We start from the raw sequence: 26,765 nt of genomic DNA, 5'->3' as shown, positions 1-26,765 counted from the left end.
TTCAGTGTGTATTTAATTCTCCTAAAAACCCAATTGGGTAAGTATTAATATCCTCCTTTTACAGAACTGAGGCCCAGAGAAATGAAGTAATTTGCAGAGATCACATTAGGTTTGCCTGATCTCAAACAGCTAAGAAGAGGTAGTTTGAGTGCATATTTAGTGCTCCTAAACACTGCCACTTTGCCGTGAACCACGAAGTCAGGGAAAATCTTCAATGGTTAGATTTTCCCTCAGAGCCTTTTGACTACACACAATTTTAACATTTTTTTCCAAGCTCGGGAAACTCACTAAAAGACCACTGAAACTGAGATGACCTCTTGTCATTTGGAGGTGACGATCCATTACCTTCTAACACTCATGGCATTTATTTCAAGCTTAAATTAACTTAAGACTGCTTTGTGCAAGGAGCATTACCATATAACCGAGAACACCAAGTAATCATCATTTAAGCTGGATGCTTCAGGACCATAGGTTTTCAGGGCGGTGGAGCCCTGAAGGAACCAGGGGATATGCTGTCCAGCTTGCCTCTGCTTAGGTGGCCCAATGGCGGATGTTTTTGAGCTTTGTGCCACCTCAGTACACCTCAAGCGCGGTACTGGCAGCCAGCAGTCACATTTCACTAATGCCCCTATTTGCTACAGCTAATCTATGGGCTTAGGAACCAGTTAAGTAAACTTTATACAATTGTATAATGCAAGGAATATATGGAATTCAAGAAGTATGCCTTCAGCACTTTCTGTATCTCTACATAAACAAGAAACAGAAGCACAGACAGGAGAGGTAGTTGAATCGGGGGCTGGCCGAGTCTCAGCTTGGAATAAGAGAGAACACAGCGTAAGAGTTTCACGTAGAGGTTTTCTGGGCCAACACCAGATGAGGTACTTACACGTCCGTGGTCACCTAAGACGGGTGGGGCCAACGTGCCGGGGTATCCTGGGCGTGCTGCGACTGGCTCTGCTGCCCCCGCCCCGAACGTTCGGGTAGCCTCCGGGCGTGACCACACGCCCAGCGCCGGCGTGGCCAAGGCTTCCGCGCGTGCGCAGTGTCGTTCGCCCCGTGGCCTTCTGGGCCCGAGTAGGACATGGTGCTGTCAGAGTTGGCCGTGCGCCTCAACTGTGCCGAGTACAAGAACTGGGTGAAGGCGGGTCACTGCCTGCTGCTGTTGCGCGGCTGCCTGCAGGACTTCGTTGGCCGCGAGGTGCTCTCCTTCCACCGCGGCCTTCTCGCCGCCGCCCCCAGCCTGGGCCCCCGCGCCTCCTGCCGCAGCGGCTCGCGGTGCAGCCCACGCGCCCGCCAGGTGAGCACCTGGCCCCGGACCTTGCCCATAGCCTCTCACCGCGTCCCCGAGTGCAGTGTCCCGTACCCTTTTGGGGCCGGGCCCACCGCAACGCTCAGGGCTTGCATGTCCAGCCACCGCCCCTTCCTCCCAGGCTCCTCCTCACCACCGCCCCTGTAGTTTCAGCCTCAGTGTCAGGTGTGCGCAGAGTGGAAACGGGAGATTTTGAAACATCACACCAACAGAAATGGGGACGTCCACTGGGGAAACTGCCGGCCGGGCCGGTGGCCCGTCGATGCCTGGGAGGTGGCCAAGGTAAGTATCTGCGGTCGGGAGGGTAAGCGGTGACCCACAGGTAAGGGTCACCTAGAGCCCGGGGCCTCATGAACAGGTGCAAAGAGGGGATTAGATGTTTGATCTAGGGTCTAGTGTCTAGGCAGTTCAGGGCTGTTATGTTGGACCCAATCCCAGGTTAGTGAAATACAAGTTTTCTTCAACTTGTCTGTTTCCTGAAGACATTTGTGTTTGCTAGCCCTGCTTAGAAGCTATAGGAGAGAATTTAAGGAGAGATGCTGGGGCAAGATGTAGAGCCAGGATAATAAGCCCAGGCAGAGGGAGAAACATGTAAGGTGAGGGTAGGCTCCCTGAATAGTTCATTTTGGCTGTGGGGAGCCATGAGGATGGCAGAATAAGCCAAGGGAAGTTAGGGATAGAATAGGAGGGACTTTAAGTGTCCAACTAAGGAATAAAACTTTGGCATGGGGTGGACAGCCAGATAGGAGGAGACTCTTAGGCCTGTTTTCAGATCCTGGCAATCTGATTTACTAGCTGGGCCAACTGGGGGGATTTTTTTGACCTTCTGATGTTTGCCAGAATCCCAGTAGGGAGTGGGGAGGGGCACTCAAAGTCACCTGCTAACACAAATGAACTTTTTGGAGTCAGTGTACAGACTAGTTAGCAGCAGGCACAGGCTGGGCTCCTGGGAAGCAGGGATCAGAGTCCCAACCCAGCTGCTGTGATGTGACATTGGCCAGTTCTGTTCCCTAACTGCAACCATGAGGAAGTTGGGACTTCCCATACTTTTGGCTGTCATGGACCAGTAAACCGACCCTCTTCCCCATTTGTTGTTGTTGTTGCAGTCATAGAATGCCAGTTTCTACTTTTGCCTAGAAAAGAAAAAAACTTAAAACTGTACCCTTTAATGTGACTGTCCCTCTCCTGTTTGGTCTCTGTTGCTGCTTTCATTTGGAATCCTCTTAAAGCCCTTGCCACCATTTTATGCCACCTTTCGTTGCTGTCACCTACCCACTTTCTCGTCTAACCCCCTGTTTATTTTCTCTCTCCAACCCCATCCTCCTTTTTTTCTCCCTTCTCCGAACTTGCCTGGCCCACCTGCAGCCCTCATGACACCGTCATCTGCTTCTGCACAAGGGAAAAATCTCACAAGGGAGCTGACTGGTTTCATTTTCAGTTCTTGATCACAAGCCCCAGCAATCTGGCTGTGTCTCTATAGGCTCCTGTTCCTGGAGACAATTTTGCTGCCTTTTCCTGGCCAAGCTCCCTTTCCTCTACTGGCACTCCCAGCCAACAACTTTGCTCTTGCTTCCTGGAGTTGACTGATGGATGTCCCCCGATACACACTTCCTCATCCTTTTACCAGACCTACCAACCTGCCTCCATATACACCCTCTGCTTCCTTCTGCTACAAAAGGAGGAGGGGTGTCCCTCCTCTCACCACCCTGGCCCTCCACTTGTATGTTGGACCTTATTCCCTCTCACATGCCCAAGGACTTTGAGTCTTTAGCCATCCACTCTTCTTTACTGCCAGCTTATTCCCATCACCATACAGATAATTTTACTATTGCCTTGGTTTATTTAATATTTTAAAACAAGAAAGAAAAGACTAAACCTAGAGTTTCTATATGACCTAGCAGTCCCACTCCTAGGTATCCACCCAATGAAATGAAAACGTACATCCACACAAAAACCCATGCACAAAAGTTCATAGCACTATTCACAATAGCCAACAGGTAGAACCAACACACATGTCCATCAACCAGTGCGTGGATTAGCGAAGTGTGGTCTGTGCATACATTGGAATGTTATTTAGCCATAGAAAGGAATGAAGTACTGATAACATGCTACAATACTGGATGAACCATTATGCTAAGTGAAAGAAGCCAGTCATGTGGTATGATTCCATTTATTTGAAATGTCCAGAGTAGGCAAATCTATAGAGACAAAAAGTAGATTCGTGATTGCCAGAGTGTAGGGGAGGGGAGGAGGGTGGTAGCTAATGGGTAGAGGGTTTCTTTTTGGGGTGATGAAAATGTTCTAAAATTGACTGTGCTGATGGTTGCACAACTCTGAATATATGAAAAATCACTGAACTGTACACTTAAAAAGTTTTTTTAATTGGGGTGCATAATTGACATGTAACATTCTATATGAGTTGCAGTTGTACAGCATAATGATTCACCATTTGTGTAGAGTGAGAAATGATTAGCAGGCCCGTGGTTTAAATAGTGGATACTGCCTTTATGCTGATGGCTTCCAGATTTGTAACCCTAGCACTGTCCTCTCTTCAGAGCCCCAGATGCCCATATCCAACTATTGACTTGATCCTCCTCTTCATTGCTTCCTGGGCACTTTGTCTTTACTTGTGAAGCAGGACTCTTCGTGTCTACCCCCAAACCTTCTCCCTTGTGCCACCACCAGCTACCTCTAATCATTCTTGCTTCATCTCTTCCGCTCTCACTACCCCTGTTGTTTGTACCTGCAAAATATTTCCAGAATCCTTCTCTGCATTTCTGTTTTGCAAACCGCTCCCTGTCCTGCCTGGGCTCCAGCTCCAGCCTCGCACCTGGCCGCCTCTGCTGCTCAGGCTGCCTCTTGTTGGTCGTGCACACAGTGGGGTGTTCAGTCTTCACATGGGAAGTGGGTCGTTTTCTTCCCTTGCCTAAAACCCATGCCTGGCTTCCTGATGGCCTTAGAATAAGCTCCACACTCCTTTCCAGAGCCAGTAAGTCCCAGCACAATGTGGCCCCTGTTAACTTCTCCAACCTTGTCTCCTCCCACTCAATGACAAGACAGTAGAAGGTAGTGGGAAGCAGTAAGGTGTGTTATCTCCACTGCGCACATAGCATATGCAACACGGTGGTGTGCAATACAGTGTTTAAGAAATGATTTCAGTGGCATGGAGGCAGCAGGGCCTCCCTGTGGGCTTGTAGTTCTGAAAAAAGGGAATAATTACTAGAATAAAACTTAAACGTGGATGAGACAGGTTTATATTGGTGAGAAAATGCTGTACAGGACATACCTTGTAATTGAAGAGAAAAACTACCTTGTTTTGAGGCAAGTAAAGGCCCCCGCTAACTTTGGGTTGTCCTCTTGGCTACAGCCAAACTCAGCAACTTTTCTGAGTTTCATTGCGTTGCTTTACCTCTGATACATTAGTTAACTTATTTGTTAACATCTGTTGCATCCATAGCAGACTTCTTTCAGAGGATCTGTAGGTCACTGACCATTAAAACATAGAAAGGCAGTGATGGCCCTGGCTACTGTACCTTTTGATAGGGGGCATTCATTGTATGCAAAATTTTTCTTAATCATGTGAGGGTCAAGTTGGTGTTTCTCCCACCATCAGGAAGAGCCCTGACTCTCCTTGGGGTGTGTCGGCACCCACCACTATTATGAGCAGCATGCTAGGAGGCATTGTGGTTGCTTGCCTGATGAAATGTGTTTGTTCTCAAGGGAACAGGACTCAGAGTTCTTACTGGAAGTAATTTTTCGTATGTCATCCTTTCTAGTCTGTTGGCAAGAATGTATTCTTGAGCTTCTAGTTTGGTAAAGTTGTTGCATTCACATGTAAATTTGGAACTATTTCAGGGAAGAAATATATCCAAGCCTTGCTCTAACACCATTTTGGGGATCCATGCCATAAAATCCTGCAAAAGGCAAGATCATGATAGAATGAGGCCCTTCTGATATATCTAATTCTGGGATGCCATTTTTATCTCCTATGTAAGGTCCTATTCACCTTAAACTGTCAGCATAATTGCCAACACTTATGGCCCACTTATTAGCAAGTGACAGGCACCATGCAAGTGTTTTACCTGCATTAACTAATTCAATTCTCCCAACATCCTTCAAGATAAATGAGTACAGTTATCCCCCATTTACTGATGAGGAACCTAAGGTTAAGTTAACTTGCTCAAGGTCGCATGGTTGGCAAGTGGCTGAGCTAGGATATGACCCCAGCCCTGTCACACTCCCAAACCTAGACCCCTGACTTTACACTACCATATACTGAACTTCTCAGCTCATTTTATTTTATTTTATTATTATTTTTTTTAAATAATTATTTTTTATTGAAGGGTAGTTGACACACAGTATTACATTACATGAGTTTCAAGTGTACAACACAGTGGTAGAACATTTATATACATAATTCTAGGTTCCAGCTATCACCCTACCAGGCTGTTACAATATCTTGACTATATTCCTTATGCTATACATTACATCCCGGTTACTAATTTATTTTACCATTGGAAGTCTGTCCTTCTTTTTTTTTTTTTCCTTTTTTTTTGGTGAGGGCATCTCTCATATTTATTGATCAAATGGTTGTTAACGACAATAAAATTCTGTATAGGGGAGTCAATGCTCAATGCACAATCATTATTCCACCCCAAGCCTAATTTTTGTCAGTCTCCAATCTTCTGAGGCATAACAAACAAGTTTTTACATGTAGAACAAATTCTTACATAATGAATAAGTTACATAGTGAACAGTACAAGGGCAGTCATCACAGAAACTTTCGGTTTTGCTCATGCATCATGAACTATAAACAGTCAGTTCAAATATGAATACTCATTTGGTTTTTATACTTGATTTATATGTGGATACCACATTTCTCTCTTTATTATTATTATTTTTAATAAAATGCTGAAGTGGTAGGTAGATACAAGATAAAGGTAGAAAACATAGTTTAGTGTTGTAAGAGAGCACATGTAGATGATCAGGTGTGTGCCTGTAGACTATGTGTTAATCCAAGCTAGACCAGGGCAATAAAACATCCACGTATGCAGAAGATTTCTCTCAGAACGGGGGGGTGAGGTTCTAAGCCTCACCTCTGTTGATCCCCAATTTCTCACCTGATGGCCCCCCTGCGACTGTGCCTGTCTTAGGTTGTTCCTCCCTTGAGGAATCTTACCCGTCTCTGGCTAACCAGTCATCTTCCGGGGCCATACAGGGAAATGTGAAGTTGGTAAGTGAGAGAGAAGCCTTATTGTTTGAAAAGGTTAGCTTTTTACTTCTTTGCATATTTATGCCCTGTGGCTTCTATGCCCAGCATTTGTCTTGAGGTGTCTTTACCACTTGGAAGAATTATGATACTCAGTAAATTTGATATGAGGCACGAATTCTATTTAAGGGTTGTAATTAGGAAGGAAGAAGAAAAGCTATAGAAGTAGCAGGCGGAAGAAAACATGGGAAGATTGATTATTTCTTTGACAAATCTTCTTGTAGAGTAACTTCAGCATATATAGGTTTTAAGCTACTACTTAAATTGTGCACACACATTAACATAATAGGAGTATAGTTACATAACCAAAGCATATCTGTAATTACCAGCCATCTGCAGTGAACCAAGAAAACCAGTTAGGCACCTTAGGCATTTGTGAAAACTTATCTATGATATGGTGGATATTGTCCAACTGAACTTGAACAGTCTGAGAGAAATCAGACAAATTAAAACAACCCATTCCTGGGGAATGTTCACATCCCTTATGTTCTTTTAACAGTAAATAGTCTGTAGTTGTAAGAGTTTGGAGCGCTACAATTTGCACTTCTCCAAATTCTTGGTTGAGTTCCAACAGTATAGATCCAGTCAAATTTGTTGTTTTACTGTATGCACAGGCCAGCTTAGATATCTCCTTCCTTATTCCCATGGCAAGTCCAGGAACTGGTGGGATGAGTGCATCTACAGCTGTAGCAGTGCGTGGATCTTTGTTGGGGTTTTTTGATGATCATCTTCTGGCATGAGTCTTCCAGAGAGTGCAGATGTTGGAAGTTCTTTTTCATATTGTATCTTAGTTCATTTTCGGGGTAGCCCAATTAGGCTTTGATCCTCTGTATAAACACAAACAGACCCTTTGCCTACACTTTTATATGCCCTTTATACCCTTGTGTAGAACTCGTTGGAGGTTACCACACAGGAACTGCCCTTTTTTTTTTTTTTTGCTATCACTAATCTACACTTACATGACGAATATTATGTTTACTAGGCTCTCCCCTATACCAGGTCTCCCCTATAAACCCCTTTAAAGTCACTGTCCATCAGCATAGCAAAATGTTGTAGAATCACTACTTGCCTTCTCTGTGTTGTACAGCCCTCCCTTTTCTCCTATCCCCCCAAGCATGTTAATCTTAATACCCCCCTACTTCTCCCCCCCTTATCCCTCCCTACCCACCCATCCTCCCCAGTCCCTTTCCCTTTGGTACCTGTTAGTCCATTCTTGAGTTCTGTGATTCTGCTGCTGTTTTGTTCCTTCAGTTTTTCCTTTGTTCTTATATTCCACAGATAAGTGAAATCATTTGGTATTTCTCTTTCTCCGCTTGGCTTGTTTCACTGAGCATAATACCCTCCAGCTCCATCCATGTTGCTGCAAATGATTGGATTTGCCCTTTTCTTATAGCTGAGTAGTATTCCATTGTGTATATGTACCACATCTTCTTTATCCATTCATCTATTGATGGACATTTAGGTTGCTTCCAATTCTTGGCTATTGTAAATAGTGCTGCAATAAACATAGGGGTGCATCTGTCTTTCTCAAACTTGATTGCTGCGTTCTTAGGGTAAATTCCTAGGAGTGGAATTCCTGGGTCAAATGGTAAGTCTGTTTTGAGCATTTTGATGTACCTCCATACTGCTTTCCACAAAGGTTGAAGTAACTTACATTCCCACCAGCAGTGTAGGAGGGTTCCCCTTTCTCCACAGCCTCGCCAACATTTGTTGTTGTTTGTCTTTTGGATGGCCGCCATCCTTACTGGTGTGAGGTGATACCTCATTGTAGTTTTAATTTGCATTTCTCTGATAATTAGCGATGTGGAGCATCTTTTCATGTGTCTGTTGGCCATCTGTATTTCTTTTTTGGAGAACTGTCTGTTCAGTTCCTCTGCCCATTTTTTAATTGGGTTATTTGTTTTTTGTTTGTTGAGGCGTGTGAGCTCTTTATATATTCTGGACGTCAAGCCTTTATCGGATGTGTCATTTTCAAATATATTCTCCCATACTGTAGGGATCCTTCTTGTTCTATTGATGGTGTCTTTTGCTGTACAGAAGCTTTTCAGCTTAATATAGTCCCACTTACTCATTTTTGCTGTTGTTTTCCTTGCCCGGGGAGATATGTTCAAGAAGAGGTCACTCATGTTTATGTCTAAGAGGTTTGTGCCTATGTTTTCTTCCAAGAGTTTAATGGTTTCATGGCTTACATTCAGGTCTTTGATCCATTTTGAGTTTACTTTTGTATATGGGGTTAGACAATGGTCCAGTTTCATTCTCCTACATGTAGCTGTCCAGTTTTGCCAGCACCACCTGTTGAAGAGACTGTCATTTCGCCATTGTATGTCCATGGCTCCTTTATCAAATATTAATTGACCATATATGTCTGGGTTAATGTCTGGATTCTCTAGTCTGTTCCATTGGTCTGTGGCTCTGCTCTTGTGGCAGTACCAAATTGTCTTGATTACTATGGCTTTATAGTAGAGCTTGAAGTTGGGGAGTGAGATCCCCCCTACTTTATTCTTCTTTCTCAGGATTGCTTTCGCTATTCGGGGTCTTTGGTGTTTCCATATGAATTTTTGAATTATTTGTTCCAGTTCATTGAAGAATGTTGCTGGTAGTTTCATAGGGATTGCATCAAATCTGTATATTGCTTTGGGCAGGATGGCCATTTTCACGATATTAATTCTTCCTAGCCACGAGCATGGGATGAGTTTCCATCTGTTAGTGTCCCCTTTAATTTCTCTTAAGAGTGACTTGTAGTTTTCAGAGTATAAGTCTTTCACTTCTTTGGTTAGGTTTATTCCTAGGTATTTTATTTTTTTTGATGCAATTGTGAATGGAGTTGTTTTCCTGATTTCTCTTTCTGTTGGTTCATTGTTAGTATATAGGAAAGCCACAGATTTCTGTGTGTTGATTTTGTATCCTGCAACTTTGCTGTATTCCGATATCAGTTCTAGTAGTTTTGGGGTGGAGTCTTTAGGGTTTTTTATGTACAGTATCATGTCATCTGCAAATAGTGACAGTTTAACTTCTTCTTTACCAATCTGGATTCCTTGTATTTCTTTATTTTGTCTGATTGCCGTGGCTAGGACCTCCAGTACTATGTTAAATAACAGTGGAGAGAGTGGGCATCCCTGTCTAGTTCCCGATCTCAGAGGAAATGCTTTCAGCTTCTCGCTGTTCAATATAATGTTGGCTGTGGGTTTATCATAGATGGCCTTTATTATGTTGAGGTACTTGCCCTCTATTCCCATTTTGCTGAGAGTTTTTAACATGAATGGATGTTGAACTTTGTCAAATGCTTTTTCAGCATCTATGGAGATGATCATGTGGTTTTTGTCTTTCTTTTTGTTGATGTGGTGGATGATGTTGATGGACTTTCGAATGTTGTACCATCCTTGCATCCCTGGAATGAATCCCACTTGGTCATAGTGTATGATCCTTTTGATGTATTTTTGAATTCGGTTTGCTAATATTTTGTTGAGTATTTTTGCATCTACGTTCATCAGGGATATTGGTCTGTAGTTTTCTTTTTTGGTGGGGTCTTTGCCTGGTTTTGGTATTAGGGTGATGTTAGCTTCATAGAATGAGTTTGGGAGTATCCCCTCCTCCTCTATTTTTTGGAAAACTTTAAAGAGAATGGGTATTATGTCTTCCCTATATGTCTGATAAAATTCCGAGGTAAATCCATCTGGCCCGGGGGTTTTGTTCTTTGGTAGTTTTTTGATTACCTCTTCAATTTCGTTGCTGGTAATTGGTCTGTTTAGATTTTCTGTTTCTTCCTGGGTCAATCTTGGAAGGTTATATTTTTCTAGGAAGTTGTCCATTTCTCCTAGGTTTCCCAGCTTGTTAGCATATAGGTTTTCATAGTATTCTCCAATAATTCTTTGCATTTCCGTGGGGTCCGTCGTGATTTTTCCTTTCTCGTTTCTGATACTGTTGATTTGTGTTGACTCTCTTTTCTTCTTAATAAGTCTGGCTAGAGGCTTATCTATTTTGTTTATTTTCTCGAAGAACCAGCTCTTGGTTTCATTGATTTTTGCTATTGTTTTATTCTTCTCAATTTTATTTATTTCTTCTCTGATCTTTATTATGTCCCTCCTTCTGCTGACCTTTGGCCTCATCTGTTCTTCTTTTTCCAATTTCGATAATTGTGACAGACCATTCATTTGGGATTGCTCTTCCTTTTTTAAATATGCTTGGATTGCTATATACTTTCCTCTTAAGACTGCTTTTGCTGTGTCCCACAGAAGTTGGGGCTTAGTGTTGTTGTTGTCATTTGTTTCCATATATTGCTGGATCTCCATTTTGATTTGGTCATTGATCCATTGATTATTTAGGAGCGTGTTGTTAAGCCTCCATGTGTTTGTGAGCCTCTTTGCTTTCTTTGTACAGTTTATTTCTAGTTTTATGCCTTTGTGGTCTGAAAAGTTGGTTGGTAGGATTTCAATCTTTTGGAATTTTCTGAGGCTCTTTTTGTGGCCTAGTATGTGGTCTATTCTGGAGAATGTTCCATGTGCACTTGAGAAGAATGTATATCCCGCTGCTTTTGGATGTAGAGTTCTATAGATGTCTATTAGGTCCATCTGCTCTACTGTGTTGTTCAGTGCTTCCGTGTCCTTACTTATTTTCTGCCTGGTGGATCTATCCTTTGGGGTGAGTGGTGTGTTGAAGTCTCCTAGAATGAATGCATTGCAGTCTATATCCCCCTTTAGTTCTGTTAGTATTTGTTTCACATATGTTGGTGCTCCTGTGTTGGGTGCATATATATTTAGAATGGTTATATCCTCTTGTTTGACTGAGCCCTTTATCATTATGTAGTGTCCTTCTTTATCTCTTGTTACTTTCTTTGTTTTGAAGTCTATTTTGTCTGATATTAGTACTGCAACCCCTGCTTTCTTCTCACTGTTGTTTGCTTGAAATATGTTTTTCCATCCCTTGACTTTTAGTCTGTACATGTCTTTGGGTTTGAGGTGAGTTTCTTGTAAGCAGCATATAGATGGGTCTTGCTTTTTTATCCATTCTATTACTCTGTGTCTTTTGATTGGTGCATTCAACCCATTAACATTTAGGGTGACTATTGAAAGATATGTACTTATTGCCATTGCAGGCTTTAAATTCGTGGTTACCAAAGGTTCAAGGTTAGCCTCTTTAGTATCTTACTGCCTAACTTAGCTCGCTTATTGAGCTGTTATATACACTGTCTGGAGATTCTTTTCTTCTCTCCATTCTTGTTCCTCCTCCTCGATTCTTCATATGTTGGGTGTTTTGTGCTGTGCTCCTTCTAGGAGTGCTCCCATCTAGAGCAGTCCATGTAAGATGTTCTGTAGAGGTGGTTTGTGGAAAGCAAATTCCCTCAGCTTTTGTTTGTCTGGGAATTGTTTAATCCCACCGTCATATTTGAATGATAGTCGTGCTGGATACAGTATCCTTGGTTCAAGGCCCTTCTGTTTCATTGTATTAAATATATCATGCCATTCTCTTCTGGCCTGTAGGGTTTCTGTTGAGAAATCTGACGTTAGCCTGATGGGTTTCCCTTTATAGGTGACCTTTTTCTCTCTAGCTGCCTTTAACACTCTTTCCTTGTCCTTGATCTTTGCCATTTTAATTATTATGTGTCTTGGTGTTGCCCTTCTTGGATCCTTTCTGTTGGGGGTTCTGTGTATTTCCGTGGTGTGTTTGATTACTTCCTCCCCCAGTTTGGGGAAGTTTTCAACAATTATTTCTTCTAAGATACTTTCCATCTCTTTGCCTCTCTCTTCTTCTTCTGGGACCCCTATAATATGGATATTGTTCCTTTTAGATTGGTCACACAGTTCTCTTAATATTGTTTCATTCCTGGAGATCCTTTTGTCTCTCTCTATGTCAACTTCTATGCGTTCCTGTTCTCTGATTTCAATTCCATCAATGGCCTCTTGCATTCTATCCATTCTGCTTATAAACCCTTCCAGAGTTTGTTTCATTTCTGCGATCTCCTTTCTGGCATCTGTGATCTCTTTCCGGACTTCATCCCATTTTTCTTGCGTATTTCTCTGCATCTCTGTCAGCATGTTTATGATTCTTATTTTGAATTCTTTGTCAGGAAGACTGGTTAGGTCTGTGTCCTTCTCTGGTGTTGTCTCTGTGATCTTTGTCTGCCTGTAGCTTTGCCTTTTCATGGTGATAGGAATAGTCTGCAGAACTGGGACAAGTGACGGCTGGAAGGACTCCCTTTCTTGTTGGTTTGTGGCCCTCCTCTCCTGGGAGAACAGCGGCCTCTAGTGGCTTGTGCTGCGCAGCTGCGCGCAGACAGGGTTTCTGCTTCCTGCCCGGCTGCTATGGAGTTAATCTCCGCTGTTGCTGTGGGCGTGGCCTGGCTCGGGCAGCTACTCCAAAATGGTGGAGTCGCGTTGGAGCAGGAGCTGCTGGGAGGCTATTTATCTCCGTAAGGGTCCTGCCTGCTCCCTGCAGCCCAGGGGTTAGGGTGCCCAGAGATCCCGGATTCCCTACCTCTGGATTAAGTGACCCGCCCTGCCCCTTTAAGACTTCCAAAAAGCACCCGCCAAAACAAAACAACGACCACAAAAAAAAACAAGAAAAAAAAATTTTTTAATTAAAAAAAAATTTTTTTAATTAAAAAAAAAAGGTGGTCGTTCGTTTTTCTTTATTCTCCGGTGCCAGCCTCAGGCCTCTGCTCACCGGTCTTTCTGCCCTGTTTCCCTAGTATTGGGGTCCCTGTCCCTTTAAGACTTCCAAAAAGCGCTCGCCAAAACAAAGCAGCAAAAAAGCAAAAAAAAAAAAAAATGGTCGCGCGCTTTTCTTATGTCCTCTGTCGCCCAGCCTCCAGTGCCTGGTCACTGTTCTTGCTGCCCTGTTTTCCCAGTATCGAGGGCCCTGCACTCTGGCCCGGATGGCTGGGGCTGGGTGTTCGGCAGCCCTCGGCTCCGTCTCCCTCCCGCTCTGCCTGCTCTTCTCCCGCCGGGAGCTGGGGGGAGGGGCGCTCGGCTCCCGCGGGGCCGGGGCTTGTATCTTACCCCCTTCGCGAGGCGCTGGGTTCTCTCAGGTGCGGATGTGGTCTGGATATTGTCCTGTGTCCTCTGGTCTTTATTCTAGGAAGGGTTGTCTTTGTTATATTTTCATAGATATATGTTGTTTTGGGAGGAGATTTCCGCTGCTCTACTCACGCCGCCATCTTCCGCCCCTCCCTCAGCTCATTTTAAAGTGTCTGTTTTGGAGGAACTATTATTTTAAAATTTTAAATCTTCTTTAACAACTTAGCCACTGAAACCTAAGTTAGAAATAAAAAGGCCGCTTTCTTCCCATGCTTCCTGCTTATATACCATTAGAAAGGATAGAAAACCTGTTATGTCAAGTGTGTGTCTCTGATAGCAGAGGGACAGATAGAGCAACCCTTCGGTTATTGCCCTTGGCCAAGGCTTAGCTGTCATGCTGCTTCCTGACTTGTGTTTTGAACTCATGAAGGTCTAACTTGAAGCCTCAGTTAAGAGAATTTCTGTCATCTTTTGGGAAACAGGCAAATAACATTTGTTCCACTGGCTTCTAGAGTTGAAGGAGACTCAGGTGCCCCTTTTGCTTCCCCGCTGTAGGCTTTTATGCCCCGAGGACTGGCAGATAAAGCAGGACCTGAGGAATGTGATGCAGTTGCTCTTTTAAGTCTCATCAACTCCTGTGATCACTTCGTGATTGATCGAAAGAAAGTCGTAGAGGTAAGAGCTGTCATATTTCAGACCATACAATCAGAGTCAGTCTGGGACAGTGCTGTGATGGACAGCCCAGAAACACACCCCATGATGCTAAAATGGACAGACAGGTGTAGCACACAGTCTTGCCCCAAAACAGTGGTTGCAAAGAAAGTTAGACTTTGGTTCAAGGTTGGCATCACTAAGCAGGCTAATGAAGCTCGTTACACATATCCCCAGTGCAAATGGCTCTCAGGAGACTGACCCTGTAGGTCTCCCAAAGTGAAGTTTTCTGACAACTTGCTGGTCATCATTAAAATAGATGAACCTCAAATTTTTCTTCCTTGTTCTGCCATAAACAGAAGCAAAGTAATTTTCTGAGTTAAAAGAAATGCAGAACAGTGCATCATTCTTTCCATCATATGCCAGTGTTTGAATCCTGCCCTTCTAAATCTCATGGCTTAAACAGTTGCAAGACCAAGTTACATAGAACAGAAAGAAAATATAAAACACTAATGGACAAACAACATCAGAATAGTTGGCTATGCTTGTCAGATTTCCTCTGGGATTTAGACTTTCTGTTTCACCAGAGAACAGCTCTTACACATTTATTATTCTGATGTTCATCGAAAAAAATATATAGCATACCTGGATTATATATAATATGTAGAGAAAATGCATGTATATTTTGCTAGTATGCCAGCAGCTGAAAGGACTAAGAATACTTTTTTGATCATCAGAAACAAAAACTATCATGGTATAAAGTTGACCCCTTGATATCTTTTAACCAAAAATGTGGAAGTCTTTATGTGAATTGTATATAAATATATGATTAGGCAGTATTCTTTATCACAAAATACAGGCAAAAGTTGATTTTCTTTTCATCATAGTTTCCACATAAAAAAACTGCCTTGGCCCAACTTTCTGGAGCTTGAGCAATACTGAAAATATATTTGCATTATCTGCTTCAGCCGGTGGGGTATACTCAGAGCCAGTAGCCAATACTCTGGCTCTTTGGCAGGTGATTTTAAGTTAAGGGATTTGGGGGATTGTATAAGAGATATCCCGCCCATCACAAGATTTCAAGAGCTAAGAATAGTAACAGGCTTTTTTTTGTTTATTACTGCAGTTAACTTATTATTCAAGTAGCAAGAGGTTGAACATCCCCACAAGCCTTGACAACATGTACAGGCACATTTGTGGATTTTGTAATTTCCAAAGCCTCTATCTTTCTGTAGGTGATTAAGTGTCGTAATGAGATCATGCACTCTTCAGAGATGAAAGTATCTTCTATGTGGCTTCAAGATTTTCAGACAAAGATCCAAAATTTTCTGAATGAATTCAAGAATATCCCAGAGATTGTGGCAATATACTCCAGAATAGAACAGGTAAACATCATGCTTGACCATTCTGGCATAAAGAACTAAGGGCAAAAAGCAACCACAGTCACACTTTTAGACTTTGAGGTTTATTAGATTTAAATGAAATTTTGGAATGTAAGTGGGAAAAGCATGTTGATACAAAATCTAGAATTATGCTGGGCTGAGGGGCTTTTCTGTGGTCACAGGATGTTATTAAAGTGGATCTAGTCAGTGATGTTTAATTATAAATCCTTTAAGTAACCCAATGGAATATCTTTTCCATTCAGTCAGTCATATATTTGTTTGGTAATCCAACAGCTATTGACCTCTGACTGGGCTGTTCACATCCCTGAGGAAGATCAGCGAGATGGATGTCAATGTGAAACAGGAGGCTACCTGAGTGAGAGCCAAATAAATGAAATAGAAATGGAATTACTAAAGGAGAAACTTGAAGACATATATCTTCAAGCAAAAGACCAAGAGGTGTTGCCTGAAGAGGTAAAAAAAAAAAAAAGTGTTATATCTTTTGTGTTTTTCTCTGCCACACCAAGGGGTTTGGACCTGATTCCCAAAAGCAGTAGTGAACCAACAGATGTTTGTAAACAAGGAAGAGTAAGTGAAATAGATTAGATACAACTTTTAGAAAGTTAACTCTTAATGGCAGTTGGAGGTCGGTGACTAGCCCAGAGGCTCTTGCAGTCATGCGAGAAAGAGGATAGAATCTAGAGGGTGCCTGATTCTGGAGACATTGCCTGGGCAGAGCTGATAGCTGGTTAGATTACTTGGAGAGTGGCATGGCGCTGGAAGGAGGTGGAGGAGGAGGGCGTTAAGGGATCAACGAGGTTTCTACGTGAAGATACTACAAGCTAGTAGTGATGGCCTTAAGTCCTGATAGGGGGCACAAGAGAAATGAATTCCCTTTGTTACATGTAAAGTATAAAATAAAAGGAGCGGTAGTAGAATTGTATTCTAGTAAGGTTCCCAAATATTCTAGCACTTGCTGGATAAGAATTCTAATCACCAGGTGATCTTGGACAAATCATTTCACCTCTCCATTCCTCCCTTTCTGAAGAGAGTAACTTTGCTGGTTACCTCATTAAACTGTGTTTTTATCTAATACAAGGTGTGTATTTCATTGATCAGCCATGCTCCTTACTGGTCCATATGCCCATGTTAACCATTCTGACCTTCACCCAAATACTTCATTCAGTTTGGGGAGCTCCTTTAGCATAGGGACTGAGTACCACTGGTCTTTGGATATGCCCACCCTGGCATACCATAGGTATTTGAAATGATGAATAACACTGTTAAATGTTCTATTTTCTAAATCCATGTGTTTTATCTTGCTTTTTTTTAAAAAAAAAGCCATTAAAACCAGCCCCAGTTTTCTTTCTGCTGCTTCTGAACAGAAGACACGTAGGGGATCCAGCTCACAGCCCCTAAGTCATCAGTACTTCTGTCTTCTCTCCTGAGGGAGCTACAGTTCTTTTCCTGTTTGGGTAACAAAGAGCAAACTGCATCAGTAACAACACTCTCAAGCCAGGAGTCTATGTACGTTGAGAGCTGGAAGGAAACCTGTCAGTCAGCATATCCTCTGCTTTACACATGAGCAGTGACCCCAAGGAGCAGGCATGGGTGCAGGGCCCCATAATGGTGTGTAAGGGCTGGCCAGAGCAGAGGTCTCTCTGCTCTGGCCCTGGGCCTTTCCACATGCTGCATTGCAGATCTTGTATCACCTGGGAACTAGCAACTGTACATTTTGAACCCTCATTTTCTCTGTTTTACAGAGAGGAAATTGGGGTTAATTCGTTTGTCCTCTGGGTCCCAACATCTCTAGATAGAGTTGCTAAATTCTTGTTTTTATGCTTTCTGTTCAGTAGACCACAGCATTTCTCTTGATATCTCAATTGATCGAAATGTAAGTTAGGATTGATTGGCATGTTATCTTTAAGAAGTTGAAGGGTGCTTTTCCATGATGTGTGGAATTGACCCCTTTTGAAAGTTTAGTATGATATGTGGTTGTTCATGTTCTTTAGGGTTAGTCTCCAAAGCCAGAGGATTTGATAAACCAAATTCCAGTGAATCTAAAATGCCATCAAGTGTAAGACACACTATTAATTCAGTTACCATTAAAGAAGGAAATAAATGCTGCCAATTTATTGTCAGACTGTTGATGGTAAGATGCATAAAAATGCCAAAAAATATGCATGTAGGAATCAAGAAATACAGTAGTTGTATTATGACCATGGGACTTTTTTGTGAATAATTAACAAAACCTGTTTCTGGTGCTCATTAAAACAGTAGGGCTCAGATTAAAAAGCCAAGTTGAGAAAAAATGGTTAATGGTGGTAATTCAGTGTGACGGGTCTCACAGACGCATCACGGAGCATGGGAGTGCCAAGAAGCACAGAGCAGAGAGAGCTTATCATCTCCATTCTTTTCTGTTCTATTGTTGAGCCTTAATGTTGTATAACATTATAACGAGGGAGTCCTATTAAAATACACTCAGCATGTATAACTGTGTGGTTGTAAAATGCGTTCTGCCTCCCAGCCAAATGGGAGCAGCAGCTGCTCACGCCCCTCTGGACTCATGTGGAATGTGTCTGCCAGGGGCCCATCTGCAGCAGAATATTCAGCTGCCACCCAAGAACCCTTCACATAGTCCTGTTATGCTGACTTTTCAATCAGCCTATCCTCTGCTTGGTGCTGTTAGGATCTGGGGGTTTAAAAAGTCAGCTAAAGAATGTTAAGCACAGTAAGTGGCTATAACACATGTAGAGAATTTGCACATTTTTTAAAACCATTACTGATTTCTTAAACCCTGGTGAGAGACCCTTCTCCACAGAGACCCATGGGCAAACTCAGGCAGATGGGCAGTGACTAAATGTACTCAAGGCAGAGGAGGAAGGATCACAATGGCCCTTCATGTGTTCTATCCCAGAAATATTTACTGAGCAAGTGGCTCCTATGTGCCAGGCACAGTTCTAGAAGCTTGGTATGCATCAGTGAACAAAACCAAGATCACTGGAGGGGGAGACCGATGGTAAACAGTCTGCACAGGCAGTAAATAATGTGGTGTGTTAGAAGGAGCATGGGGGAATCAGTACTAGCAGCGTGGGGCAAGTGTCAGGTTGCAATAGGGTGGTCAGGGTAGCCTCACTGAGAAGGTGAGACTTACCAATACCTTGGAAGAGATGAGGATTGGCCATGTGCACATCTGGAGCAAGAGCATTCAGGCCGAGGGCACAGCAAGTTGAGCCAGGCAGCTGGACTGGGGTGAGAGCAAGAAAAATGGGTGATTTGGTGAGAAAAGGGAAGGCGGAGCCAGCAGGTCACATCAGGCCCGTGAGCCATCAGAAGAACCTAGGCCTTTTCTCTAGCCATGGCAGCCATAGGACAGAAGCAGGAGACCTGGTAGGAGGCTGCTGCCATGATCAGGTAAGAGAGGTGATGGTTCAGACTCTAGGAGGAAGGATAGAGGTGGTGAGGAGGTGGGAGATACAGTCTGTGACAGAAAGAGAGAGAATTACCAAAGACAAGGCCAAGAGTTTTGGCTTACCTGCCTGAAGAGGTGCTAAGCATCTTTTGCCTAGAAAAGGGCATGACACATAGCAGACTGACTTTCAGTAACCATTTGTTAAATGAATGGAGGAAAGAAGGAATGTACCAGACACAATGCTAAGTGCTTTTAGTAGCTTATTTCTAATCCTTGCAAGAATCCTAGGTGATGTTATCATCTTTTATTTGCATGTATAGAAGTAAGCTCAAAGAGGTCAAGTGTCTTGCCCAGAGTCAACACAGCTGGTTAAGTGACAAAGCTGGGCTTCAAAATCCAAATCTGACTTCATTCCATAATTTTTCTGGTACTTTCAGTTTTTCCATCTCTACTTCCTCTACCCCCTTTGCATATATACATGCATAAGCCTTCCCCATTTTTAATAATGAAGACTTTTGACTCTTTCTCCCTTCCAAGCTAAAATAATTGCGCCTCCTAAGCACATTTCAAGGGCAGAGAGGGTCAGGAGGTGACAGCAAAAAGGATCACAGCTCCCAAGCCATCAGATGAAAAGCAACAGGGGAGGGAGGACCCCACTCCATCTTAGAGCATGAGTGTGGGGCAGAGACCTAGCCAGCAGGGTCACGGGCATCTGATGGGAACCACAGGAAGGCCCCTGGGGTGCGCCTAGGTCACTAGGCTCAGGCAGTAAGCACTGACAGTGCCGTCTCCCCCTCACTAATGTACACCATGAATAATGCAATTAGTATAATCTTCATTTGATGTTTTTATGGTGTCCAGACTTATTATTTAAAGCCTAGGCATCTTTCTGGAGCTATAGGCTTGTTTCCAGCTGTGCAATGAACAGCTCCAGCTGAAGGGCATGCCCCATCTACTTACTCACCTATCTGGAGAACTCCAGTCATCTTCCGCTCTTCCCTGGCCTTCCCTGCCCCCTGTTCATCCTGGCCACAAGCGGCAGCCTCTCCTCCCCGCCCAACGGTGGCAGCCATCCTCTAGCATCTGGCTCTTTCATTCACTTACATCACACTACCCTGAGGGCCCGCGTAGGTTCCCTCCGAAACCCTCTGCATCAGAATCAATTATGTAATTGGCTTAAGAACCATTACTCTGCTAGACTAGCGTGCCCCATTGCTTTTCTTCCTTAGATGTAGGTCATCTTGACTTGTCATGGAGTTGGGGGTCCCCCATTTAAAAAGTTGACCACACCCCCAAATTTGAGTATATCATGTGCAATAAGCACAGTGACCAGTGAGGGTATCCTGGGATAAGCCTAGAGAAAACACTTCCATGGTACTATTCTGAGAGTATTTTTATTAGTTTAAATGTCAGGCAGGGTGTTACTTATGGGAGTTTAAATTGGCATAACTGCTATGATGGCAGTTTGGCAAAATCTGTTAACATTAAAACTGAAAACTCTGTCAGAATTAAAACTGCATTCCGCTTCTAAAAACAGATCCTACAAATAGCTTGTCACTTATGCAAAATGACACATGTACCAGGTTAGTTCCTGCAGCATTATTTCTCTTAGCAGAAGGTTTGAAATAATATGTTAAAATATGAAACATCCATAACCAAAATACTATTCAGCTATTTTTTAAAAATTGGGGCCACTTTTTATAATCTAATATAGAAAAAAATAAGTTGAAAAATGGTGTCTAGCTTGTTGTCGTTCGTGTCTTTAAAAAAATGTGTTATGTGTCAGTTACACCTCAGTGAAGCTGACATTTTTTTAAATGTCTATATATACACGTGCTCATATGTAAATGCATAAATATCTCTGGAGGAAATGCAAGAAACTTCATTGTGGTCATCTCTGAGAGGAGCTGGGTCACTGGGAACAGGGTATGGAAGAGGACTGACTTTTTAGCTTGTACCCTTGTGTTCATTTGAATTTTGTACCTGTACATTTCTTTCATTAACTATATGTTTATTTTCTAAATATTCATAACAATAAATAGATTTATTCCATAGTAATAAACGTACAGGTAACAAAATTCAGAATGAAAGAGCCTTATATTTGTGAGTGTATGTATTTGTGTATATGTGTGTGTACATATGTATGTATATATATTTACTAGTAATAAATGTGTGAGTACAAAATTCAAAATGAAAGAGCTTCATTTTATTTTTATATATATGTGTTTACATGTATGTATGTGCGTGTGCATGTGTACATACATACAGCAATAATATATAGCCCTTTCTTACAAAGGCAGGAAGTTTTAAAGCAGAAAAACTATTTTAAATTTGTTTCCAGTTTTATTAAGGTATACTTAACATACAGCACTACATAAGTTTAAGGTGTGCAGCATAATGACTTGACTTACGTATACTGTGAAATGATTACCACAGAAATTTAGTTAATATCCACCATCTCGTATAGATGCAAAAAGAAGAAAAAAAAGGGTTTTTTTTCCTTGCGATGAAAACTCTTAGGATGTACTCTCTTAACAACTTTCATATATACCATACAGCAGTGTTAGCTATAGTCACTATGCTGTACATTACATCCCCAGTACTTACCTTATAACTGGAAGTTTGTAGGTTTTGACCACCTTCCTCCAATCCCACCCCACCCTGACATCCAGCCCCCAGCTCTACTAACCACAAATCTGATCTCTTTTTCTTTGAGCTTGTTGTCTTGTTTTTGTTTTATTTTTGATTCCACATATAAATGAGGTCATACACTATTTATCTCTCTGTCTGACATCTTAGCATAATGCCCTCAAGGTCTATCCATGTCGTCACAAATGGCAGGATTTCCTTCCTTTTTTATGACTGATTAATAATAGTCCATTGTGTATATGTATCACAACTTCTTTATCTGTTCATCCATTGATGGACACTTAGGTTGTTTCCATGTCTTGACTATTGTAAATAATGCTGCTGTGAACATGGAGGGGTACAGATATCTCTTGGACATAGTGTTTTTGTTTCCTTCAGATATATTCCCAGAAGTAGGATTGCTAGAAACTATGGTACTCTATTTTTAGTTTTCTAAGGAGCCTCTCTACTGTTTTCCGTAGTGGCTATACCAATTTACATTCCCACCAACAGTGCACCAGGATTCCCCTTGCTCCACATCCTCGCCAGCATTTGTTATTTCTTGTCTTTTGGATAGTGGCCATTCTAACAGGTGTGAGGTGCCTACCTCATTGTGATGTTGATTTACATTCCCGTGATGATTAATGATGTGGAGCATCTTTTCATGTGCTTGTTGGCCCTCTGTATGTCTTTGGAAAAATGTCTATTCAGGTCCTCTGCCCATTTTTAGTTGGATTATTTGGAGTTTTTTGCTCTAGAATTGTATGAGTTTTTTTATGTATTCTGATATATTTTGGGTATTAACTCCTAAAAGAAAAAAAAAGAAAAAAATTGACAAGACAAGCAAACATCCCTGTGTGTGGCCCCAGAACCAGCTATTGGTGGTTACATGAACAGGAGGCCACACTCAGAGTTGGTAAGTTTTTCATCTAAATTACAAATCTGCTAGAAAATTTTCTAAGCTGTATGTTTTATGGTGTCCTCTTGCAGATCTTAAATCAACTGGAAGTGGTGAAAGAATTTCTGAGAAACAATGAGGATCTTAGAAGTGGTCTTACAGAAGATATGCAGAAGCTAGACAGCCTCCATCTACAGCATCAAAAACCAGATTCAAAGGAACCTGGGGCACAGACACCTAAAGGGAAGGCCTGAGGTGAGTTCATACATATGATGTTAAATAAGGACAAAAGAGCCTCATGTCTTTGATGTCTATTCTTTTATGTAAGGCCATAATGAACACTCAGTTTTGTCTAATCTGAAGTTTCCCAGTGTCCTTATTATTTGAAAGAAAGGCCACTGAGTTTTGTGCTTTCGAAAGTGATGGGGCTCGCATCTGGGAAGTAATTGAACAGAAACTCCATCAGCTTTGTTTAGTCGGACATACCTGAAGTGAGTGGTCTAGTCGTGAGTGAATCAGCTTTATAACATAATCAAAAAGTATGTCAGCCCTCTGGTGGTGCCGCTGGTGCCTGGCTAAGCTTCGGCATTAATAACCACTTGTTAATTTCCATAAGAAAAACTTATTAAATAACTGTCTTCAATGTTTTATGTTTTTTCCTTCAAGTATAGAATATTAAATATTTTCTCTTATTTTAGGTGGCCCTTAGCAGTGATCAGGCATATTCTGTCAGAGCCAGCACAGCTTCCATCTGAGCCATCCTCTCCTGTTCATGAGGAAAAACTTACCGGAGTACTGTACCCAAACAAAAAGGAATTTCTTCCTGAACTTTCCTTCAACTCTTGGGACTATTTTTTTATGTTCATAAGCTTGGTGTTTTGTGATCTGTACCAATCAAAAAATATTAGTTGCTCTTGTACCAAAACTTGCTGTCATCCAGGGTTTTTTGTTTTTTTGCTGTTTAAATGGCAGGATTCTTTTCTGTTCCTAAATTCCAGCTGCTTAACACAGGCTGTGTTTGGCCAGGCCTGTGGAAGAAGTTTTCTGCCCACTGGCACACAACCTGCTTTCTTGAAGGTCTCGTTCATGAGAATGTCCAAGGGGTGGGCTGTGATGTAAATGTTGAAATATAAATCCTTTTCTTGGAAGAAGGCCTAAAAAAAATTGCGTGACGTGAAAGGGCATTTTCTAGCCATTTCCAATTAGTGCAGAACTGTTACTACCCACTGCTGGTGGCCTGGGGCAGTAGGATAAGGAGGTGGGGCCGGGCTGGTCACTGGGAGCTGGAGAACTGACTCCACTAACTGGGGGAGCGGCAGGGCGGGGGCTGGGCCAGTTCCAAAAGCAGGGATGTCAGGGAAAGCTCCAAAGGTGTTGGCTTGTGGATGGTACTCTTGTAAAAAGTAAACTCCCATGGCAGTCAGAGCTCTGTCTGCTCAACTGTATCCCAAGTGCTGAGCATGGGCCTGGCCCTGGGTGCTCTTTGAATATTTGTTGACTTAAAGGGTCAACTGTTAGCGTAGGGTTTTTCACAGATACTTAGTTATACCATTAAGTAAACCTGGTCCTTCATTACTAGATTTATGAAATTTCAACATTCTTATGGAAATTCAAAGATGTGATTTTATTTAAACAAATTCACAAATTCATTCTTACTCTGTCTGTTCTTTTACCCAAAAAGCCATCCACTGCTGACTTTGTCCTGCTTGTTTCCTGAACTGAGAAACCATTGTCCCATTGTGTGCAGTGGTTTTTGGGGTCGGACTCACCCTCAGCTGTCCTCTACATTGGCTCCTTCCCAAAGCCAGTGGTACTTGATTGGGCCATGTCGCCTCTGGAGCTTCAGGCCCAGAATTGGCACGTCCCTCACTGCCTGGAGGAAGCACTTCCATCCCGAGCCCAAGCTATGCTCCCTGGCTTGCCTGGCCACCCATCAAGGATGTGATCTGTGGTGAATGGGCGGAGGGTAGGGTATATTTGGTGTATCTTTACATTAAAATCCATTTAATATAATTCTGTAAAACCTGGATGAATGCAGATGTGCCCGTAACTTCCGGCTTTAATCTTTTCCATTACTATTTGGTCTTTAATCTTGTATTTCCTTTCACTCTTTCATGGCATTCCTTTAGAAGACTTCCCCCAAACCAAGAAATGTAATGAAATATTAACTAGCGTCTAGATAAAAGGTAAAAACTTGGGATCAAATTAAATCTTGATTCACTAACCAATTTAAGACCTGATTTTTAACTTCAGGAACTTTGAGGTTATGAACATTTTGATTTCATACCTCTTGTGTCTAGTTAGCTCTTCCTTGTCTAGCCAACAAACATTTATCGAGTGTCAGCCACATGCTGTGCCAGGCACTGAAGCAGATGCAAACGTGAGGATTTGTAAGGTATGGATGATGGTATCCACACTGTCATCTTACTGGATTTATTGTCTGCCTGATAAAGATACTCTTCAGAAAACATTATACTGGCAATATTTAATTACAGTGAAACTGGAGCAAAGAAAGGAAGACATGACCAGAGAGGGCTTTGAAGCAAACGGAGCCATACAGGGCCTCTCTTCCACAGATGTGTGCATGTGGGCGCAGGGTGTGCACAAACGGCTGTTTACAGCATTGGCAGCCAGCCTTCAAGAGAAAACTGATTAAATCAGCACATCCATGCTACAGAGTATTATGAAATTGTTTTTTTTTTGTTGTTGTTGTTGTAGATAATTATTTTTTATTGAAGGGTAGTTGACACACAGTATTACATTACATTAGTTTCAGGTGTACAACATAGTGATTCAACATTTATATACATGACAATTCTAGGTACCAGCTATCACCATACCAAGCTGTTACAATATCTTGACTATATTCATTACATCCCGGTTACTTATTATTTTACCATTGGAAGTGTTACTTTTTTTTTTTTTTTGTGAGGGCATCTCTCATATTTATTGATCAAATGGTTGTTAACAACAATAAAATTCTGTATAGGGGAGTCAATGCTCAATGCACAATCATTAATCCACCCCAAGCCTAATTATCATCAGTCTCCAATCTTCTGAGGCATAACAAACAAGTTCTTACATGGAGAACAAATTCTTACATAATGAATAAGTTACATAGTGAACAGTACAAGGGCAGTCATCACAGAAACTTTCGGTTTTGCTCATGCATTATGAACTATAAACAGTTCAAATATGAATACTCATTTGGTTTTTATACTTGATTTATATGTGGATACCACATTTCTCTCTTTATTATTATTATTTTTAATAAAATGCTGAAGTGGTAGGTAGATACAAGATAAAGGTAGAAAACATAGTTTAGTGTTGGAAGAGAGCAAATGTAGATGATCAGGTGTGTGCCTGTAGACTATGTGTTAATCCAAACTAGACAAGGGCAATAAAACATCCACGTATGCAGAAGATTTCTCTCAGAATGGGGGGTGAGGTTCTAAGCCTCACCTCTGTTGATCCCCAATTTCTCACCTGATGACCCCACTGCGACTGTGCCTGTCTTAGGTTGTTCCTCCCTTGAGGAATCTTACCCGTCTCTGGCTAACCAGTCATCTTCCGGGGCCATACAGGGAAATGTAAAGTTGGTAAGTGAGAGAGAAGCCTTATTGTTTGAAATGGTTAGCTTTTTATTTCTTTGCATATTTATGCCCTGTAGCTTCTATGCCCAGCATTTGTCTTGAGGTATCTTTACCACTTGGAAGAATTATGATACTCGGTAAATTTGATATGAGGCACGAATTCTATTTAAGGGTTGTGATTAGGAAGGAAGAAGAAAAGCTATAGAAGTAGCAGGCGGAAGAAAACATGGGAAGATTGATTATTTCTTTGACATATCTTCTTGTAGAGTAACTTCAGCATGTATAGGTTTTAAGCTACTACTTATATTGCGCACACACATTTACATAATAGGAGTATAGTTACATAACCAAAGCATACCTGTAATTACCAGCCATCTCCAGTGAAACCAAGAAAACCAGTTAGGCACCTTAGGCATTTGTGAAAACTTATCTATGATATGGTGGATATTGTCCAACTGAACTTGAACAGTCCGAGAGAAATGAGACAAATTAAAACAACCCATTCCTGGGGAATGTTCACATCCCTTATGTTCTTTTAACAGTAAATAGTCTGTAGTTGTAAGATTTTGGAGCGCTACAATTTGCACTTCTCCTAATTCTTGATTGAGTT

General features: G+C 42.0%; 1 protein-coding gene across 2 annotated transcripts; it reads left to right on the top strand.

Annotated features, from left to right (window-relative positions):
- The first annotated feature begins 1,031 nt into the window (after positions 1 to 1,031).
- Positions 1,032 to 25,274, top strand: CXHXorf38 (chromosome X CXorf38 homolog). Of its 2 annotated transcripts, XR_005026812.2 has the most exons (8): positions 1,032 to 1,297; positions 1,457 to 1,591; positions 14,147 to 14,266; positions 15,478 to 15,627; positions 15,919 to 16,098; positions 22,655 to 22,817; positions 23,261 to 23,354; positions 25,058 to 25,274. XR_005026812.2 is itself a non-coding variant. In XM_036895348.2 (7 exons), the coding sequence occupies exons 1-6, from the start codon at positions 1,082 to 1,084 to the stop codon at positions 22,814 to 22,816; spliced, it is 963 nt and encodes a 320-aa protein (XP_036751243.1). In that variant the 5' UTR covers positions 1,032 to 1,081; the 3' UTR covers position 22,817; positions 23,261 to 25,274. The 2 variants fall into 2 exon arrangements, 1 of the variants encoding a protein (XP_036751243.1); XM_036895348.2 differs by having other exon boundaries at positions 23,261 to 25,274.
- The last annotated feature ends 1,491 nt before the right edge of the window (positions 25,275 to 26,765 follow it).

The sequence above is a fragment of the Manis pentadactyla genome, chromosome X (genome assembly GCF_030020395.1).
Source record: "Manis pentadactyla isolate mManPen7 chromosome X, mManPen7.hap1, whole genome shotgun sequence".
Lineage (NCBI taxonomy): Eukaryota > Metazoa > Chordata > Mammalia > Pholidota > Manidae > Manis > Manis pentadactyla.
Note: the sequence above shows the minus strand (reverse complement) of the source record. Positions and strands in the feature narration are given on the sequence as shown.

Excerpts from the sequence above, each read along its gene's own strand:
- CXHXorf38 (XM_036895348.2), top strand. The coding sequence starts at position 1,082 with ATGGTGCTGTCAGAGTTGGCCGTGCGCCTCAACTGTGCCGAGTACAAG. Across the intron at positions 1,592-14,146 it reads ATGCCTGGGAGGTGGCCAAG|GCTTTTATGCCCCGAGGACT; the intron begins GTAAGTATCTGC and ends TCCCCGCTGTAG. Across the intron at positions 14,267-15,477 it reads ATCGAAAGAAAGTCGTAGAG|GTGATTAAGTGTCGTAATGA; the intron begins GTAAGAGCTGTC and ends ATCTTTCTGTAG.